This window comes from Neovison vison, chromosome 5 (assembly GCF_020171115.1).
Source record: "Neovison vison isolate M4711 chromosome 5, ASM_NN_V1, whole genome shotgun sequence".
NCBI lineage: Eukaryota > Metazoa > Chordata > Mammalia > Carnivora > Mustelidae > Neogale > Neogale vison.
The window spans coordinates 39,663,185-39,683,460 of record NC_058095.1 but is presented as its reverse complement, the minus strand read 5'-3'; the positions used below and the strand labels follow the sequence as shown (position 1 = coordinate 39,683,460).

Here is a 20,276-nt window from a genome sequence, read left to right as displayed (position 1 = left end):
CAGCTTTTGTTAGTAGTCAAATCTATAAGGCTTATAAATATTTAAATATTGATGACACCCTGTTTTGGTAAGAAGTCAGGGAAATAAGTGCTCTCCTGCACTTTTGGTGGAAATTGGTGGGGGGGCGTCTGGGTGGCTCAGTTGGTTAAATGACTCCTTCGGCTCAGGTCATGATGCCAGGGTCCTAATCAAGTCCCTCATTGGGCTCCCTGCTCAGCGGGGAGCCTGCTTCTCCCTCTCTCTCTCTGCCTGCTACTCTGCCTGGCTGTGCTCTCTATCTGTCTCTCTCTCTGTCAAATAAATAAATAAAATCTTCAAAAAAAATAAATAAAATGTCAATTTGGCAGTCTTTGTCAGCTTTTAAAATCTGTATGCCCTTCGGACCCAATAGTTTCAGTTCCAGGAGCCTGTCCTTGGGAATTCTTTTTTTTTTTTTTTTTTTTTTAAGATTTTATTTATTTATTTGACAGACGGAGATCACAAGCAGGCAGAGAGGCAGGTAAGAGAGAGAGAGGAGGAAGCAGGCTCCCTGCTGAGCAGAGAGCCTGATGCGGGGCTCGATCCCAGGACTCTGAGATCATGACCTGAGCCAAAGGCAGCGGCTTAACCCACTGAGCCACCCAGGCGCCCCTGTCCTTGGGAATTCTTACATGTGTGTGTGTCAGAGGATTTTATTTTTAACATACATTTATTTATTTATTTATTTATTTGAGCGAGAGAGAGAGTCAGTGAGAGTGTGGGGTGGTGGGGGAGCAGAGGGAGAAGGAGAATGTTTTAAGCAGACTGCACTGTGCGTGGAGCCCAGTGTGGGGGTCGATCCTAAAACCTTGAGATCACAACCTGGGCCAAAACCAAGAGTCAGACACTTAACTGACTGAGCTACCCAGGCGCCCCAAGTCAGTGGATGTTTAATTCACTATTGCTTACAGTGCCCGTCAACTGAAAACAAGGTCAGTGGTTGTCCCTAGAGGATTAGTTAAGTAAAGGAAGTGTATCTTTCCGTGGGACTCTTTGCAGCCGTCATAAAGAATGGATGCCTCTTTATATACGTGTGTGTATAAGCTTGTGAGAGCAAAGGAAGGGTTTAAGGTATGCGCCATGTGAACTGTGGCTGACCGGTGAGCAGGAGGTCGCGTGTGGGACAGAGGGGAAAGTTTCACCACATTTTCTCCCGTCCCCTGCAGTGTTTCAGTCTGTTTCCAGTGAGCTCATATGACCTTTACTTTTTTTAAAAAAGATTTTATTTATCTATTTGACAGAGAGATCACGAGTAGGCAGAGAGACAGACAGAGAGAGAGAGAGGGAAGCAGGCTCCCCGCTGAGCAGAGAGCCCGATGCGGGGCGTGATCCCAGGACCCCGAGATCATGACCTGAGCCGAAGGCAGATGCTTACCCACTGAGCCACCCAGGTGCCCCGACCTTTACTTTTTTAAGATTCATTAGTTCTGTTTAAAAAATGAACCTTCATAACGGGGCGCCTGGGTGGCTCAGTGGGTTAGGGCCTCTGCCTTCGGCTCGGGTCATGATCCCGGGGTCTTGGGATCGAGCCCCGCATTGGGCTCTCTGTGAAACAGGGAGCCTGCTTCCCTTCCTCTCTCTCTGCCTGCCTCTCTGCCTACCTGTGATCTCTGTCAAATAAATAAAATCTTTTAAAAAAAAAAATGAACCTTCATAAGAAATAGTATATGTGCATAACAGAAAATTAGAAAATACAGCAAGCACAAACTAAAGCTTAAAACGTCACCTTCCCACCAGGTGGAGAGCCCCCCCAGCACCTTAGTGGATGGCCTTTACATCTGCTCCTGCACTGTAATAAAACGCTTTTTAAACCAATATGAGATCATCTTAGGCATAATGTCTACAGCCTTCTTTCTTCAGTCGCTAGTCCTCACCTTCCCATTTCAGTACTTTTTCATCTCAGATAGTCATCTCAAATATTAATGATCGCAGCGTGTCCTTGATAGCCAGTTAGTCTACGCCATTGTTCAAACCAGATGCAGGAATTACATCTGGCTGCGGTGTCCCTAAAGTCTGTTTTCATCTAGTATAGCCCCTTTATTATGACTGATTTGGTGAAGAAACCAGACCATGGCTTGTCTCCTTTTCTGGATTTGTCTGGTAACATCTTCATTGTGTTTTTTTATTTAGCTTATTTCTCTCTCTATTGTATTTCCTATGAAATTGTAAGTTAGATGCAAAGGTCTAATATATTCAAGGTAAAAGTTCTGGGTAGCAGGGGCACCTGCATGGCTCAGTCATTAAGTGCCTGCCTTCAGCTCAGGACATGGTCTCAGGGTCCTGGGATCAAGCCCTGCATCAGGCTCCTTGCTCAGCGGGAAGCCTGCTTCTCCCTCTCCCTCTCCCTGTCCCCCTGCTGTGTCTCTCTCTCTGTCAAATAAATAAAATTAAAAAAAAAAAGAAAAGAAAAGAGGGGCACCTGGGTGGCTCAGTGGGTTAAGCCTCTGCCTTCGACTCAGGTCATGATCTCAGAGTCCTGGGATCGAGCCCCACATTAGCTCTCTGCTCAATGGGGAGACTGCTTCCCCCTCTCTGTGTCTGCCTCTCTGCCTACTTGTGATCTCTCTCTCTCTTTGTGTGTCAAATAAATAAATAAAATCTTTTAAAAAAAAGTTTTGGATAGCATATATTATAATAGGTCAGGTGCCCCACATACATCTTTTTCAAACACATTTGTTTGTTTGTTTGTTTGTTTGAGTACAGTTGACACACAATGTTCAATTAGTTTCAGGTGTGTAACAGTGATTCATTTTCTCATATAAGTAGGACTATGGAAAATCCAAATATAACTTGACTCTCCCAGAACTTAACTACTAATAGCCTCCTGTTGACCAGAAGCCTTGCTGAGAACATAAAGTATGTTACATATATTATATACTGTATTCTTACAGTAAAGTAAGCTAGAAAAGAAAATGCTATTAAGAAGAACATGAGAAATATATTTATATTACTGTATCGTATTTGTTGGAAAAAATCTGTGTGTAAGTAGACTTGTGCTATTCCTACCTGTGTTCACGGGTCCACTCGATATTCTTCTTTTCTCATTTTTATACAAATGATAGTATAATTCTGAGGCATCCCTCCCTCCCTCAAGGACCTCCTGAGGAGGACCACCACCCCTTCTGCAACTGCCGTATGGACAGTGACCTGTACCCAGGTCCTCCTCACCCCAGCACCTTGTGAAGGATCCCAGACCTCAGGGGAAAGAGTGCCAGTGACCCTTGGAAAGAAGCTAGGGCCACACCAGACCCCATGCACATCCTGCCAACACTCTTATGAAAACAGTAGAGAGAAATTCGAGCAGTTCTTCCTCATTTTGCATATGGCAGCAGGAAAGAGTTACTCTGGTTCTCCACTGGGTCTCTTAGGTCTTCGGATACCAGAGAGTCTTAGAAAGGATGGGCAGAAGTTTTCTGTGCTCAGGAAAGGTGGTGCATAAAGGCTTGGCTCCCTCCTGCTGAAGAAGGGACAGAGGTCTCTGGGTTTCCTTGGCAAGAATGTTTCTGGGCTCCTCTTTCAGGCCATTCAGCAAGGGACCATCCAGTGCAACTTTGCCGGCGTCGCTTTGGGTGACTCGTGGATCTCCCCTGTTGGTAAGTCCAGAATCCTTCGATGCTTTACTCCTTTTCTCCATCCTTCCCTGGGACTTGGGGCTGTGTGGTCCAGATCAAAAAACAGGGAAACAGAATTTTCTGGATCCTTAGAGATGTCAAAGCAGAAAGTGTTTGCCTCAGGAGTGTCTAAGAAATCTGGGGATGAGAACTCATTTATAGAGCTCCTACCATGGATTGCTGCTGGCCAGATTAATTCTCTTATTTGATTCTTACACTAAAAGAATCACAGTTTACAGTTAAAGACTTTTTTTTTTTTTTAAATAAGAGAAGGGGGTGCAGTGGGAGATTGGAAGAGAGTGAGTGAGAATCTTATGCAGGCTCCGTGCCCAGCACAAGCTCAAGGCAGGGCTCGATCTTATAAACCTTGAGATCATGACCTGAGTCAAAATCAAGATTTTGCTGCCTAACTGACTGAGCCACCCTGGTGCCCCTATAGTTGAAAACATTTTAAAGACTAGAGAGGTGATGGAATTTGCCCTCAGACACAACAGCATGAGTGGCCCCATCAGGATTCAAACCCTAGTCTGTATGAGCAAATGGGGTGGAATTCCCATCTGTTGCTCACAGTGATGGTGAGATGTTACCATTAGGTCCTGCCGCTCAGGTTCATTGTTTCAGGGCCAGAGTGTCCTCTTTGGGACTACAGATAAAAGTGGTTTGTGATGCAGACATCTGGGGTGTGGCTTCCCCTGTCGGAAGTTGTCACGGTGGTGGGGTTAACTCTAATCTCAGGGCTTTTGACTGTTGAAGCCACATAATTCTTTGTTGCGGGACTTGTCCTGTCCATTGTGGGGTATTAGCAGCATCTGGTGACTTTTCATAGGAAAGACCAAACTACAAAGTAGGAAATTAGAAGAGAAGTTACCTCTGGAGGAGGGAGGGGAATGAGCTGGAAGGGGATACCAAGGAACTTTCTAGGCTGTGTGTGTTCTCTGTCTTCATTGGGGTGGTCATTACGTGGGTGTGTGTATTCATCAGAACGTCTGAATTGGCATGTATGATTTCTGATGTGTGATGATGCCTCGGTTTTTAAAAATAGTAATCTGTAAAAAGCAATATTTTTCTCCTCAAAGGTGGGGATTTAGTTTGTTACAGAGCCATGCCTCTAATGGATTCGGGATATCCCGATGCTGTTGAGAATGGTGTCTCTTGCCCTTATTCTTGGCATCATCCGGGGCTGAAATGGCGTAAGTGAGAGCTCTGGAGTTAGCATTGGGAGAAGAGCTCTTCTTTGTTTTTCCTTCCTGGATAGACCTCCTATTACATCATAAAGCTTCAGAAGCCTTGATCAGAGGCTTCTGAACCCTGGCAACTTACCTGACCATGAAGCCATGGGCCTTATGCTGCCTTCTGGGGTCTCATCACAGTTTCCTAACAGCACTCAACACTTGGCATGGATTAACTTCATTTAACACTTACGACAGCTCCATGGGATGGATGCTATTATGATCACAGTTTTGGAGATGATGAAACTGAGGCTCAGAGAGGTTGAACAATTTTCCTAAAGTCACACAGCTAAAGTCAGCATTCATGTCCAGGCAGCAGGCTCCAGACTCTATGCACTCACCCAGTATGCTGCACCTACCAACACAAGACACAAGGCTTTACAAGTGCTGTTCATCGGGCCCCTGGGTGGCTCAGTGGGTTAGGCCTCTGCCTTTAGCTCGGGTCATGATCCCAGAGTCCTGGGATCAAGCCCTCCATCGGGCTCTCTTCTCAGGGGGAGCCTGCTTCTCCCTCTCTCTCTGCCTACTTGTGATCTTTCGCTCTCTGTCAAATAAATTAAAAACAAAAAGAGAAATTTAAAAAAAACAAGACAACAACAACACCAAAAAAAAAAAAAAAAAGTGCCATTCATCCTGTCCAAAATCTACCTTTTTTCACCTTACTGTGACGAAGTTCCCCTTAGAAATCTTCCTGCCCAGGAGCGCCTGGGTGGCTCAGTGGATTAAGCATCTGACTCTTGATTTCAGCTCCAGATCATGATCTCAGGGTCATGAGATCAAGCCCCGTGTTTTCTCTTTCTCTCTCTTCCTCTGCCCCTCCCTCCCCCTACCCCTCACTTCTGTTTGCACTTGTGCACTCTCTCTCAATTAAAAAAAAAAAAAAAAAGAAAGAAGAAATCTTCTGCCCAGATCTGAATCCCTCCTTTCAGATCCACTTAAGTTCACCCTGCCATCCCAGAAGTACTCCTTTTTTGAGAGAGAAATACTGTTAATTTATATGAACAATTATTATTTGCTAGGTAGTAGCCATTTTGCTAGGTGCCAGGAAGGATGCACAGACATGCTCCATGTCTTCAAGAAGATCTACACAGTTCAAGATGGTAGCCGTAGTCATATGTAGCTGAATTTAAATTAATTAACATACAATAAAAATTTTAATCTCTCAATTGCACTGTCCACATTTTAAGCACCCAGTAGCCACACGTGACTGTAGAGTTATCCTGGACCACATAGATAGAGAATATTTCCATCACCTCAGGAAGTTCTGTTGCACATCAGAGGTTGGCGGACTACAGCATACAAGTTGAGTCTGTCCTGCCACTCTCCTTTGGTAGAGAAGCTTTTTACTGGGACACAGTTACACCCATTCGTTTACATGTTGTGTGTGGCTGTTTGGAGGTTGCTGCAACAGAGTCAAGTAGTTGCAAAAGAGGCCGCCTGGCCTGGAAAGCAAAAAATGTTTACTGTTTGTTCCTTTATAGAAAAGTTTTGTCCCTCCCTGGTCTAGATCCAGCAGGGAATGCGCGCATTGGAAAAGTTGCAGACGATTCTGTATTTCAAGAAACTAAGTCATAAACATGATAGTTAAATTGGAGAGATGAAGGATAGTGAGGTCCCCTGGTACGTCTGCATGTCTCAGGGTGTACCCTGAAGAATACCAGACCAGTGCGGTGCTATGCAAAGGGCTTCGTGGTCAGGTAAGTTGCCAGGGCTCAGTACTGGCTCTACCTCCTCAAGGTTTCACAGGCCTGTGAAAGGCTCTGAGAAGTCCTGCAGTGGGGGGAATACTCTGTTTTGCATAGCCTCAGCGATATTTAACTGAAGAATCATTTTTTCTTCTCTGATACGTAGGCTGAACTCCTGCAGTATTGAAGCTCCTTAAAACATACTTTGAGATGCTTGGCCTTAGGGAACTATTGAAGTCTTTTAAGGAAAGGAGTGACATATCCAGTGTGCAAGTTGTGGTCCTTGATACTTTGTTGGCACATCTCAGTGGTACTAGCCTTATGTAGAGTTATGGGAGTTGTGAATCTGTCAGACCAAGCCCAACTCTTCTATCTGAGGGCAGGCATTATTTTACTTGTTTGTATCTCTAAAATTCCTTGCTGGCTTCCGACCCTTTGTAAATTCTCAAATATGTTTGTGGAATAGAAAAGAATTGGCTGATAATGTAGTCCTAGGCGCTTGAATTACAAAGTCCATAGTCTTCCTCCTTAAATAGCTCCTCGGCAGAAGGTAGAGTCCCCAGACTGGAGGAGCAAATAGAGAGCAGAAATGTGAGGGTGGGGGGAATATTCTAAGCTGTCGGAAAGCCCAGAGGTCTAGCAGAGAGGAACCTGTGTGCGTGCGCGTGCACACACACACACACACACACACACACCATGCCTGCAGGGATGCCATCACTGGCCGGGACTCACTCGCTGCTCCAAGATCAAGCCAAATTAACGTGTCATTAGCCCTGAATCAACAGAAAGGTCCCCACATCATGCCGCCTCCCGCGTGGGGGTGCCCTGCCAGGGGCACCAGTGAGTTAAGGAGCCGATAGCCCCAAAGCCACCAGCTCTCTTGCTTCTGTCTCCACTTTGGGAGGGAAGCTAGTTGGGTTTTTCTTTGGAAGGGAGAGCCACGGTGGACTTACATTGTACCTGTGTGGTTTCCTTCAGATTCGGTGCTCTCCTGGGGACCATTCCTATACAGCGTGGTAAGTAGATGAGTCCTCATCTCGGCACCCTCCATGGTAAGTGGCCTGGCAGACCCCTCCTGGCTCTCTCCCCAGGACAGACGGGGTTTGCCTACGAAGTTGACACCGCACCCTTGGGGGAAACTGAATGAACCATCACCCCAGTTCCCGTTTCTCCAGGCATAAGAAACATAGTGTTTAAAATCTCCCCAACTTTTTATGAGAAAAATTTTCACATATGCAGAAAAGTTGAAAGATCCCATGAACACCCCTATACCCACCATCTGGACTCTGCCAGCGTTTTGCTCTCTTTCTTTCTGTCACCTGTCCCCAGCTGTGGTGATGCCGGGTCTGTGTCCCTGAGTAGAGCAGGCCTTCTCATTCTCGGTTTGCATTCCAGTCTCTTCTCGATGACCAAGGCCTGGCAGAGGTGTCTCAGGTTGCAGAGGATGTCCTGGATGCCGTGAATAAGGGGCTCTACAAAGAGGCCACCCAGCTGTGGGGGAAAGCAGAAATGGTCATTGAACAGGTAATGGGACACACTCGGGGGCAGCCCACTTGCCTTGTTCCCACGTGGAGCTAGGGCCCCCTGGTTGGTGCTACCAGGGTTTGGGTCTATTCTGAGACTCCCCGCAGATCTGAAAAGGGTCACGTGCTAAACAATAAAGCCGATGAATCAGTGATGAGGTCAGAAAACCACCCCAGGCCTGCCAGACCCGCTTGTCCCTTGACCGAATGTATGGTCATCCTGAGAAATGATATGTCTTACAGAAGTGAATGTTTGAATTCTTGCCAGGCAACATTCTGCCCCCAGCGAGCCAGGACAGAAGAATGCACAGCTGAGGATGAGTGTGCAGGACCCTCCTTAGCCCTGTTCTCCTTGTAGAATAACACGTGGTCCCTTGGTTTTCTCCAGCATCTGAGCTCCATGTGGATAAACTGCTCACTCCCCCTGCCCCAGGATCAGGCTGACGGCCGGTCTCAGCCCTCTGAGCTGCATTTCTTTCTGGTCCTGGCAAATTGTTACAAAGTTCAAGCTGTTCTCGGATAAGATGGAAAGCCAGTTACCTCTCTATTATGCAGCTTCGTTAATAGATAAATAAACAAACAGCCAGTTACCATTCTGTATTTCAGAACACAGATGGCGTGAACTTCTATAACATCTTAACTAAAAGCACTCCCACATCTGCGGTGAAGTCGAGCCTAGAATTCACCCAGAGCCCCCTAGGTAAGTGAACCTTGACGTTGCAAGACCCCTGTCTCCATCTCCATGCAAGAGAGAATCAGTTCTTTTAACTTCAGTAACATAGTTTACACGCCACAAAATTCACCCATGTTAAGTGTAGGATTCAGTGGTTTCAGTGTATTCACAAAGCTGCTCACCGCCATCACCATAGTCCAGTTCTAGAAATTTCCATCATGCCAGAAAGATCCTGTGTCTCCTGGCAGTTGGTTTCGGGTCCCACACCCAGCCCCCAGGCAGTCACTGATCTGTCTGTGTTTCTAGAAACAGACATTTGGTCTAAATGGAACCATACAGTGGGTGGTCTTTTGCATCTGGCTTCTTTCGCTTGCTTTTTGTTTTTCTTTTTCTAATTTTTAAAATATTTTTAATTTTTTAAAAATTCTTAACATTTTTGTATTTTGAATTTTTAAAATTTTTTTTTAAATTTTTAAAGATTTTATTTACTATTTTTACTTTCACTTGTTTTTGACATTTGGAAACCATCTTCTGCCCATTGAACATTACAGTCCTTCTGAAAGCTGGACTGAGCTGTCCTTCAGCTGAGCCAGCTTTGCTGAGGATGCTGAACGCCCCAGTGTCCTCCCTTCATAGGTCTATAAAGGCTGCGGGAGCCTCTACATTCCATGTCTCAACTGACTGCCTTGGGCTGTGCTGGATAGTCTCAATGGCCCCAAAATACATAAAGTGCAGTGATCACAATTTATAAAGCATCTCGACACATCCAGTGGCTTTCTGGCTTTCTTCCTCCATCTGGGGTAAATGAAGGTGACGCTTTCCATCTTCCAGCTGAAAGCCTCCCTCTTAGACACTGTCCCAGCCTCGGGGGAAGACATTCTCTGGGTGGTATTTCCAGTCCCTTGGCTCACCGGGTGCCAGTTTGTTTCAGTTCATCTTTACCAGCGCTACGTGAGACACCTCCAGCAGGACTCCCTGAGTCAGCTCATGAATGGTCCCATCAGGAAGAAGCTCAAAATTATTCCTGAGGATTGCTCCTGGGGAGGTAGGTACTTCGGCGACCTGATAAAGGGCCCTCTGTGGGGTGTGGAGCAGTAGAGGTGCGGGTTCAGAGGCCTGAATTTGAAGAATGGGCTTTGTTGATGGTGAGGACAGGTTGCAGATAGGACCGCATTACTGGCCACGCTTTATAGGTGAGCAAGCACATGCACAGACAGTAAATAACCTGCCAAAATCGGTTCAGAGTAAGACCTTGGTAGGGAAGTGGGTGGGGAGGGGAATGAGCGGATGGGGTGGGCGTTGAGAATTGTTGAAGCCAGATTGTGGGCACCTGGGAATCCTCTCACTCTTCTGACTGTTTGTTATCAGTTGGAGGTTTTCCATAATTAAAAACAAAACAAAACAACAACAACAAAAAAAACACCTGAGATTAAAAAGCCAAGCCTAAAGCCACCGGGGGGTTGTGGGTGTGACTTCCAGACCAAGGTCCTTTGGGGTGGGTTTTGACCAGCTCCCTGGCCAGCCCCCCTCCGCACCACCCCTTCTCAGTCCCCCCGAACCCCCACCTCTGCCTCCTCATGCTGGATGTGGTTCCAGGGCCTTCTGTTCTGGGGGCCATATTAGGAACTATTGGTCTTCAGAAAACAGGACCAGAGATCAGAACTCAGTCCTATAGGAAGGCTGTGAGCCAGTGGGACTCCCAGATCCCTGGAGGGGAGACAGGCCAAGCTGAAGAGAGCTTCCTTTATGTGTGAGCTCTCCCAAAGCGATGCCTTTCTAGAGCAGCCCCTTGACAGCTGCTGAGAGGCTAAGATGCGGCTCCAGCCCCGGCTTCCTCAGGGTACACGGGCACTCCTCCCAAATTACAGTTCGCCGAGGACTCCTCCGAGCTCCGGTGTCTTCATTTCTGCCTCACCCCTTACAGTTTTGTAGAAATGGGGGTGGGGTTGGAGGGAGTTAATTAGATCAAATAAAAATAATCCAATGTCAGAGCTTTCAGGGAGTACCCCCCTCCGGGAAGCCGGGGGCACTGAGAATAGGGGTGTGAGCCGTTACAGGTCACAGGAAGGCAGCTAAGGTCAAGCCTGCAAGAGCCCCTCTCCTGCTCTGCCCCTTTCATGGGTCCCTGTGACTGTGTTCTCCAGCGCCAGCTTCTCTGGTTCCCCGGACCCTTCCTGCCCTGTGCAGCTGGACAGGCAAGGAGACTCCATTTTGGCAGATGATGAGTGATAGAGAAAACTCTTTGTGGCTCCAGCTGTGTCTGGGAAAGGACACACTGGCTGGCCTATACCCACACCCAGGGTGTTGAGCTCGAGTTTGCAGTTAAGTCTCCGCACACACGTGGGGCCCACCAGGCCTGTGCTCACAGCCCCGCCTGCCACTGACCAGCTCTGTCACTGCGGGCATGTTTCTTAGCCTCTTGGACCCTCGTCTGCTTTAACCACTGCTCAGGTTAGGACCCCTTACCTCCCGGGATTGGTGAAGAGGAAATGCAATGTTGTTTGCAAAGTGCTTGCTTAACCCAATGACTAGTGGACAGAAATGGGTAGTAGCTGCTGTCGTTGTGGGGTGTCACTGTGGGGTTCAGTGTCACAGATGACGGTCCGGAATCTGCCAGGGGTGCGGTGTCAACCATCTCCTCTCTTGCCTGGGGCTCGTCCTCGCTGTGGCTCCCTGGTGGGGAGGCTCCGCATTGCTTTGGGTCTGATTTGGTTTATTAGTAGGGTGGCCTCCCTTGTGCAGGACTTACAGTGTGGCCCTGGTGTTCCTTAGCTAAGGAGGGAAACTAACACGTGCCCCAAAGCAGAGATTGTTCCCTGATATGACCAGCCTACCAAGCTCTATCTGTGTGGGTACTAGGCTTCAGGTGACTGGCTCAGGGCATGGATTTCTGGACTGGCTGGTCCCTGTTGGTGAAGCACTTGGGCTCAGCCTTTGTTAGGTGAAGCACAGTGGTTACTTACATCCGGAGCCCAGGATGTTCTGGTCTGAAAGGTGCCCTTGATGCTGGCACTTACCTCTTTCTCTTTCCTCATGTGTAGGCCAGTCTGCCAATGTCTTCCAGAACATGGAGGGGGACTTCATGAAGCCCGTCATCAGCATCGTGGACGAGCTGCTGGAAGCCGGCGTCAACGTGACCATCTATAATGGCCAGCTCGATCTCATCGTGGACACCATAGGTAGGAAAGCACTCTGAGGGACCCATGGAGACAGTTCGGTAGGTTGAGCTGGAAGGGAACTGGCCCCAGACATGCCACTCTTGGGGCTGGTGACGTTGAAATGCCAGGAAGAAGGCCATTTCATGTTCCATTCATCTGCCTGACCTCTTTGAAGAGAACAGAGGTGTTGACACGGTTTTTGAATGTAGGTGAGGTTTGGTGGGGTGAGGTCTGGAGCTGATCGCCAAGAAAGAATTCTTGAGACATCTTTGGTGCAGAACGGTGATTTTCTGAAAGTACACGGACAGGACCCATGGGCGGAAAGAGCTGCTGCCCTGGGCTTTTGAGGGGAGGCTGATTATATACTCTGGAGTTGGGGGTAAGGAAAAGGGGGGGGTGGTTCAAAACTTTTTTTTTTTTTTTGATTTTCAAAACTTTTGTATGCTAAAGCGGACCTATAAGATATTGGAGGCCTTGCTATTGTCGAGTTCAAGTAGTTTCTCCCTCTAGTAAAGCATTAACATTAAGACAGTTGGGAGTTTCCTTCTGGTAGTGAGGTGATTGCTAAGAATGCTTTTTTCTTGTAAATCATGAAAACATTTGTAAACTGAGGGAAGCGCAGGTCTTGCTGGACTGTGATCTCTGTTAGGGAATCATTTGCTTTTCCTTCCCTTAGCTTTAAGGCAGCCAGGAGTGCCTGAAGAATGTGTCCCAGATCCTGCCTGGGGGTGGGGGGGCCGGGCATTTGCAGGGTGTCAGCCTCTGCTTGCCCTCGGCTAGCCTCCTGCTCCCTCATCATGGTGACCCCTTAGAGAAGCCTGGGCCTGCCAGATTTTGAGGCCCTTATGTATGATTAAGAAACACACTACACCTACTCCTGCCAAAAATAGAAAATAGATCCTGGCCATGGGATCAAGGCACTGTTGAGTCTTTGTCACAGGCCCAGTAGGTGGTAAGCTCTGCAGGCTGAATTAAAACTAAACCCTGCTGCTCTAAACCTGAAGACCCGAGGGAAATGGCCTTTGTGGTTCTGTTTCAGTAGGGCCAGGTAAGGACTGAGAGGCAGGTTCTCAGAACCAGCAGGTAAATCGAGGCACCTGGTCTGACAGGTCTATGACGCACCTCTTAAGGTGAGTGGGATTGAATATTTCCGCCAGTTGTAAGCCAAGGGCACTAAGGCCACTCTGAAAGGGTTCTGTGTTTCTTCTATGACCTGCCCAGGGGATCCCCGTTAGCATCTCCCCACCCTGAGACTTCACAGTCCTCCAGAGAGTCTTACCACCTGCAGAGGTCCCCAGTTTCCTTCCTTCAGAGCATACAGTGGTGGGAAAGGCAGAGGCAAACGCAGTCAGGCTTCTCAGCATTTAGGTTTCTTCTGGGTATCTTGGGCATCACTGGGAGTTCACTGGAAAGGCAGAGTCTCGGGCCCTCCCCAGACCTACTGACTCCCAGTTTGCATTTTAACCAGATCTAGGATGGGCTCTATGCATGTTACAGTTTGGGAAGGGCAAAGCGATGGGATCTAGATTTTTGTTTCTACCCCAACCAGCTGTTGATGCCAGGCCCTACTCTGTCCCTCTCACCAGGTCAGGAGGCCTGGGTGCGGAAACTGAAGTGGGCAGATCTGCCCAAATTCAAGCAGCTGAAGTGGAAGGCCGTGTACAGTGACCCTGAGTCTTCGGAAACATCTGCTTTCGTCAAGTCCTACAAGAACCTGGCTTTCTACTGGATCCTCAGAGCTGGGCACATGGTGAGGCCGTGTCCCTCAGCCTTGGTCGTGGACTCTTAGCTGCCCTGAGAGGGAGGCCACGAGTGATTGATGATGCATGAGTGCAGTGCCCGGATTGGTCTTAAAAGAAGTGCTTTGGTTTGGGGAGTGTTTCCAGGTCTCTACTGAAGTCCTACTATTAGTGCTTCATTCCTTTGGCTCTAGAGAGTCTCATTTAAAAAAGCTAAATCCTTCTGAGAGCATTAAGCCGGGCTCTCTATCTTTGATTTTTTAGTTCAAATGAGTTTAATGTTACTTTCTTCTTAATTGTTTGTCTTGGGGGAAGAAGGGAGAAATTGTCTTTCCCTAACATTTTTGGGGAGCGAAAACCAAAGTTCCGCGCCCTGGAAAACTGAGTTGCAGTGCATGGGACAAGGTGCGGGGGAGTGTTTGAGCTGCAGTAGCTTCCAGATTTGTAGTTTGGAAGTGGCTTTGTGTGCAAAGATGAGGCGGTCTTCACGTGCCAAGTGAACACACTATCTCCCCTTAGGTCATAGGTTGACTGAGTGGCTCTACACAGGCTGAGGGAGATTCTGGAGGGATAAATCCACTGTAAACACACGTGTGTGTGCACGTACAGATGCAGACACCTGCACAGGCGCCCAAGGGGTCAGGTGCTTCCCTTATGGTGAGGCTTTGGTCTGGCCACTTAAATGCAGGGTCTCTCTTCTTCCCAGGACAGTGGTTTCCTGGAGGAGATTCATTGGAAGGGGTGGTAAGGTGCCTTCTGGGAAGCCCTCTCTGCCTGTCCCCCTGGTGCTTAGGACAGAATCTCCACAGAGAAGGGGCTGAGGGGCTGTGGTCTGGCTAGAAAACTCGTCTGTAAGCTCCATTTGTACATCAAGCCCACACAGTGTATTTACTTGGATGGCCGAGGAGATGCTAAGAGAGATTTCAGCAGAAACTAAAGTGCCCTCTCCAGAAACCAGCTGCTTAGGGGTATTAGGTAGGCTAGGAGGAGGTGTAGGAGCAAGGAGAACCGCATGGGCAGGTCCAGAGCCTCAGGAGGGGCACGGGAGAGAGATGAGGCTGGGGAGTCCTTGTTAGGGAGCTCACAGGCATCCTGAAACCAACGGGGTGCCAGTGAGGGTCTTAAAGCAAAGGAGTGAAATCGCCACATTTGTCTAAGAAACAGCATTCTAGCAGCCGAGGGCCTGGGATGAGACTGGGGCAGAGAACCAATCTAAGGCACTTTTTTTTTTTAAAGATTGATTTATTTATTTGACAGAGAGAGCACATACAAGCAGGGGGAGCAGCAGAGGGAGCAGCAGCTGAGCAGGGAGCAGCAGCTGAGCAGGGAGCCCGATGCAGTGGGGCTGATCCTAGGACCCTGGGATTGTGACCTGACCCAAAGGCAGAAATGCTTAACCAACTGAGCCACCTGGGCGCCCCTCTAAGGCGCTCTTATAGTAATCCAGGAGGAAGAGAAGTAGAGGGAGCTGGTAAAGCGTCAGAAGGGAGAACTGGCTGGACTTGGTACCTGTTTGCCGGTAGAACCGGCAAGTGGGACGCTCATAAGGCAACTGAATACACTGTGTGTATATGATCCAGAGTCCAATTTTTGTTCTTGGAGACTGAGATTTGGGAGTCGAGTATGAAAAAGGTTGGGGACAGGCCCTGGGTACACCAGTATTTAAGAGGCAGGAGGTGGGGTGCCTGGGTGGCTCAGTCGGTTGGGGTCTGCCTTGGGCTCGGGTCATGATCGGGGGTCCTGGGATTGAGTGCTGCCTGCATCAGGCTCCCTACTCCGCGGGGAACCTGCTTCTCCCTCTCGCTCTGCCTGCCACTCCCCTTGCTTGTGCTCCTTCTGTCCCTGTCAAATAAATAAATTGGAAAAAAAAAAAAAGAGGCAGGAGGTAAAAGAAGAACATACAAATGAGAGTTGAGAAAGGGCAGCCAAAAAAGGAAGAGGGAGACCAGGGACCTGGACATGCGCAAAGTCGCCAGGGGCCGGCGGTGTCACAGGCTGCCACTAGCTCAGATAAAGGAGCGAAGTGTCAGCAGGGATTTGGGCAGAGTGGTATCCGTGGAGCTCGTGGCAAGCGCTTTCAGGGCTGGGGCTGGCCCAGAAGCCAGCATGGACGGGGTGGAGCAGATGAACGAGCAGTGAGGGGGTGGAAGATAGCTTCCTTTCAGAAACCGGAAGGACATAGTAGCCTACCCTTTGAAGAAACTTGATGTGGAGAGACCATGAACAAGGCAGCAGCACCCAGGGTGAAGAGGACATGTTGTCTGGGTTTTTTTCTTTTCAAGGTTTTATTTAAGAGAGAGAGAGAGTAGGGGGGAGCAGCAGGGAGAGGGAGAAGCAGGCTCCGCACTGAGGTGGAGAGCCTCATTCGGGACTCGATCCCAGGACCCTCTGGGATCATGACCTGAGCCGAAGGCAGACATGGAACCACCTGAGCCACCCAGGTGCCTCCCTGTTAGGGCTTTAGATATTCTCAGTACCCTCAGCATCAACAAGGGAGGGAGCTAGTAGGAAGTCTTAGGGCACAGTGCTGTGAGAAGGGGCCCTGTAGGGGCAGGTGGGAGGGGAAGGGGGAGAGGGAGGGGAAGGAGAGCATGTGTGCCGGAGTTCAGGCCCATTTCCTCTGGCTTGTCACCGAGAGAAGCAAGACATCAGTTGGGGCAGCCTTAAAATAGCTCCTGGAAACTGTTATTAAATTACCCCCAACCACTTCCCCTTTAGTTGATGAAATGTCTTTTTGATATACCCCACTGTGCCTGTGCCTCCAGGGGACCTAAGGGACAGCAGTGTGCTGTGGAGAATCATGGAGCCATGGGCTCTCAGAACTTGGGACCATCAATAGGACGCCCATCTTTGTGGGGGAGAAACTGAGGCTGCTGTCCCTCCCCTTTTCCATGGTGTATGGGAAGGGAGTTTATAAAGGAATTATCTGAAAAATCTAAGGGATGGGTCACTTGGCGGGCTCAGACAGTAGAGTGTGTGACTCTGGATGTGAGGGTCATGAGTTTGAGTTCCACGCTGGGCATGGAACCTATCTGAAAAATCTAAAGGAAAAACAAAAGAAAATTGAATAATAACAATAATACCAAAATAGGGTACTGCCCAAACAAAGCATCTTGTTTGTTTGTTGTATTGTTGACAGATTTGCTATTAGCTTCCCTCTTGGCTATTTTGTACTCCAGTCCCAGAGAATCCTTTAAATTGTTTAGAACCTCCGCTCTTCCTTGAACAGGCTAGGTCCTGGTAACTTAAGCACAGGTCTTCCAAGGAAATCAGCAGGGACTTCTGGGGGGCTCAGTGGGTTAAGTGTCCGACTCGAATTCCGCTCAGGTCCTGATCTCACGGTCCTAGGACCAAGTCCCAGCTGAGGCTCTGACCTCCTCGGAGAGTCATCTTGGGATTCTCTCTCTCTCCCTCTCCCTCTACCCCTCTCTGCACTTGTACGCTCTCTCTCTCTCTCTTTAAAAATAAATGAATCGGGACGCCTGGGTGGCTCAGTTGGTTAAGCAGCTGGCTTCGTCTCAGGTCGTGATCCCAGCGTCCTGGGATCGAGTCCCACATCGGGCTCCTTCCTCCGCAGGGAGCCTGCTTCTCCCTCTGCCTGCCATTCTGTCTGCCTGTGCTCGCTCTCTCTCCCTTTCTCTCTCTGACAAATAAATAAAATCTTTAAAAAAAAAAATGAATCAACAGATCAGCTCCAAATGGAGCAGCAGGGTCTTTCCTAAATGCTGACCTCTTCAGACCCCTGCAGTCTGACAAGCTTCTGTCCTGCACAGGGCTCATTCCACAGAAGGGACCCTCCTGTAAGGGGCGCACTCGGGTGCAATGTCCTCCTAGGCTGCTGTTGCGGAGCCCGCACTCCTCCTGGGAGCGGGGTCTCAGGATATCGCCCCTGAACCCAGAACCAGGAGTGTGGGCTCAGGAGACTGTTTGGTCCTAGGTTCCTTCTGACCAAGGGGACATGGCTCTGAAGATGATGAGGATGGTGACTCAGCAGGAGTAGGACGGACTGGCGGTGAGTTGCTCCGCCCCGGGGCCCGGGAGGCAGAGCCAGGACCCTGAGCCGTAGGAGGCACCGGCCTCCCGCCCGTCTCCCACGGAACCCTGCCTGCCTGTCAGTGTGAAGGTTCCCGCCCGCGTCTCCTGAGAACACACTCGCTGTCTCCGCGGCAACTTGGAAATTATTTCTGCTTCTGAAGAACTCCTATTTTTTCCCGATGGATTTGTTTTAATCAAAATGAAGCGTTGAGATAGGTTGACATTTTGGTATGACAAAATGACGTGATTTATGGGGGGGGGGGGAGAAATACAAGTAAACAGAATAAACACCCTTTTACTCCCTTCCCTGGGAAAAGCTCGGTTACCCTTTCACTGTCCAGCCTTGTAAGTCTTTTTTTTTTTTTTTTTTTTGCCATATATGCATATATATTTTTTACAGAAATGGAATCATTACTGTATGTTGTCTGACTACCTGGCACACATACCAATTGTCCCATCACCTCTTCATGTCAATAAATGTTCTCTTGTGACATTTTTAATAGCTGCCGAGCATTCCATTTCGTGGATGTACCATGAGGCACAACGGTTTCATGTGAGCAGCGCCTGGTGTGTCTGCTAGAGACAGTGCTCTGGTGATTCATCTTGACAGTTATATTTTTATACATATCCTCCTTATTTTCGTATGGTAGATTCCTAAAGGCACAATGGTTTAAGTCAAAGAACTGTAACTTCCCTTTTTAACATGAAAATGATGTCTTTAACTTAAAAGTCAGGATTTTTAAGGTCTGCATAAGGGAGGTCATAGCCTCTGCGACAACCCTGAAAAAAACACTCTGTCTTGTGGTTGTGGGGCTGAGATTCTGAAAACCAAACCCAGAGCCTCCCAGGAGAATAGAGTGATAATAGCAGGTGATGCATTTGAAACTAATAATGTGCTATATGCTAGCTAATTGAATTTAAATTAGAAAAAAAGAAATAGTGGGTTAAGTCTACATGACCCTCTCCGGGGCTCAGACCTGAGATTAATGCAGGGCTGCTGGGGCAGGGCTACCGCGCACTTAACCATGATTCGCTGTTGGGAAGAAAGCACTCCTGTGTGCCCTTGGACATGGAAGAACGTGACAGGCTTATGCTGGGTCCCACTGGACCCCACCAGTGCATAGTCTCCTGCTGCTTTTGCTGGGTCCTTTGCTGGAAGAAAAGGTAGCTGTGAGTATACTTACGGAGTCTTGTGAGTCCTTCTGGCACTGAATTACAACACAGTTGAATTCCCAGCCTCACAGGATCGCTTTCATAGAAGTTAGGGTGTTAGGGGGCACCTGGCTGGCTCGGTTAGTTGTGTACGAGACTTTGGATCTCAGGGTCCCAAGATCAAGCCCCATGCTGGGCATGGAGCCTACTTAAAAAAAAAAAAAAAAGGGAGAGGAAAAAAAAAGAGGAAAAGAAGTTAGGGTACTAGTTGGGAAGGGATCTGAGTTTGAACATTAGGATGTGCACACGGGCAGATTCCAGTGAAGCTAGAGACCTCTGACCATTTTTTTTTTGCCACTAGACGCAGCCCTTCCAGCCCAGCCTGAGGAAATGAATCTTCTCCTGCCTTAAGATCCTATCACCAGGGGCGCCTGGGTGGCTCAGTGGCTTAAAGCCTCTGCCTTCGGCTCGGGTCATGATCCCAGGGTCCTGGGATCGAGCCCCGCATCGGGCTCTCTGCTTGGCGGGGAGCCTGCTTCCTCCTCTCGCCCTCTGCCTGCCTCTCTGCCTACTTGTGGTCTCTGCTTGTCAAATAAATAAATAAAATCTTTTTTTTTTTAAAGGTTTTATTTATTTATTTGACAGAGGGAGATCACAAGTAGGCAGAGAGGCAGGCAGAGGGAGAGAGGAGGAAGCAGGCTCCCCGCCAAGCAGAGAGCCCGATGCGGGGCTCGATCCCAGGACCCTGGGATCATGACCCGAGCCGAAGGCAGAGGCTTTAACCCACTGAGCCACCCAGGCGCCCCAATAAATAAAATCTTAAAAAAAAAAAAGATCCTAGCACCAATTCCACAATGCCCAAAGCCCTCCTCCTGCTGTTATATACATTCTTTCTCAACCCACAGCCATGCCTTCATGGGAAATTTTCTGGGATCAGTTCACATGGGAAGGACATCTGGGGCTTCATTTACAGATTGTTCTGCATGGTGGGCATGCATCACCTGGGAGTGGACAGAGTGGAAGTCCTCCCAGTGGACAGAACTTGGAACAAGGTACCTGATTGTTCATTTTGCCGGAAAGGAGAGGTGGTCCGAAGAAAGGGTCCACACCAAGGCATCATTTGGCTGGGTAGCTGAACTTGGAATGAACACAACTGAAAAATCACAAGGCCTGAGGAAGAGGTACGAGGATGGACTTCTGAATGGCAGGTTATGAAGCTAACTTGTGTTCCAGGTGAATGCTCACCAAAGGGTAGAGGAAGATCTTTAATAATCAGATGGCGAGAATCGCCCGTTCCGTGGACATGGAACAGCCTCTTTCCCCAGCAACACCTGTGGGCTCAGTGTCAACCGAAGTGGCCATAGCGACAGCAGCGGACTCGTGCTCACCAAGACTAACCTGGCTACAGCTGCTGCCGACTGCCTCAACTGCCAGCGCGAGGGACAATGCTGAG

At 48.6% G+C, this 20,276-nt stretch overlaps 1 protein-coding gene and 1 long non-coding RNA gene across 2 annotated transcripts in view; one reads left to right on the top strand and one right to left on the bottom strand.

Annotated features, from left to right (window-relative positions):
* Window positions 1-18,171, top strand: part of SCPEP1 (serine carboxypeptidase 1) — a 32,408-nt gene extending 14,237 nt beyond the window's left edge. The window contains exons 6-13 of the mRNA XM_044248618.1: window positions 3,539-3,611; window positions 7,522-7,559; window positions 7,939-8,067; window positions 8,673-8,766; window positions 9,671-9,784; window positions 11,781-11,918; window positions 13,484-13,647; window positions 17,574-18,171. Of these exons, the coding sequence (XP_044104553.1) occupies window positions 3,539-3,611; window positions 7,522-7,559; window positions 7,939-8,067; window positions 8,673-8,766; window positions 9,671-9,784; window positions 11,781-11,918; window positions 13,484-13,647; window positions 17,574-17,636 (813 nt within the window). The 3' untranslated portion in view covers window positions 17,637-18,171. The remainder of the gene's footprint in view (window positions 1-3,538; window positions 3,612-7,521; window positions 7,560-7,938; window positions 8,068-8,672; window positions 8,767-9,670; window positions 9,785-11,780; window positions 11,919-13,483; window positions 13,648-17,573) is intronic.
* Window positions 18,020-18,893, bottom strand: LOC122906547. The gene is made up of 2 exons (XR_006384561.1): window positions 18,856-18,893; window positions 18,020-18,325 (listed from the first exon to the last, which is right to left on the bottom strand). It is a non-coding gene; the product is annotated as an uncharacterized LOC122906547 (long non-coding RNA).
* Between the last annotated feature and the right edge of the window lie 1,383 nt (window positions 18,894-20,276).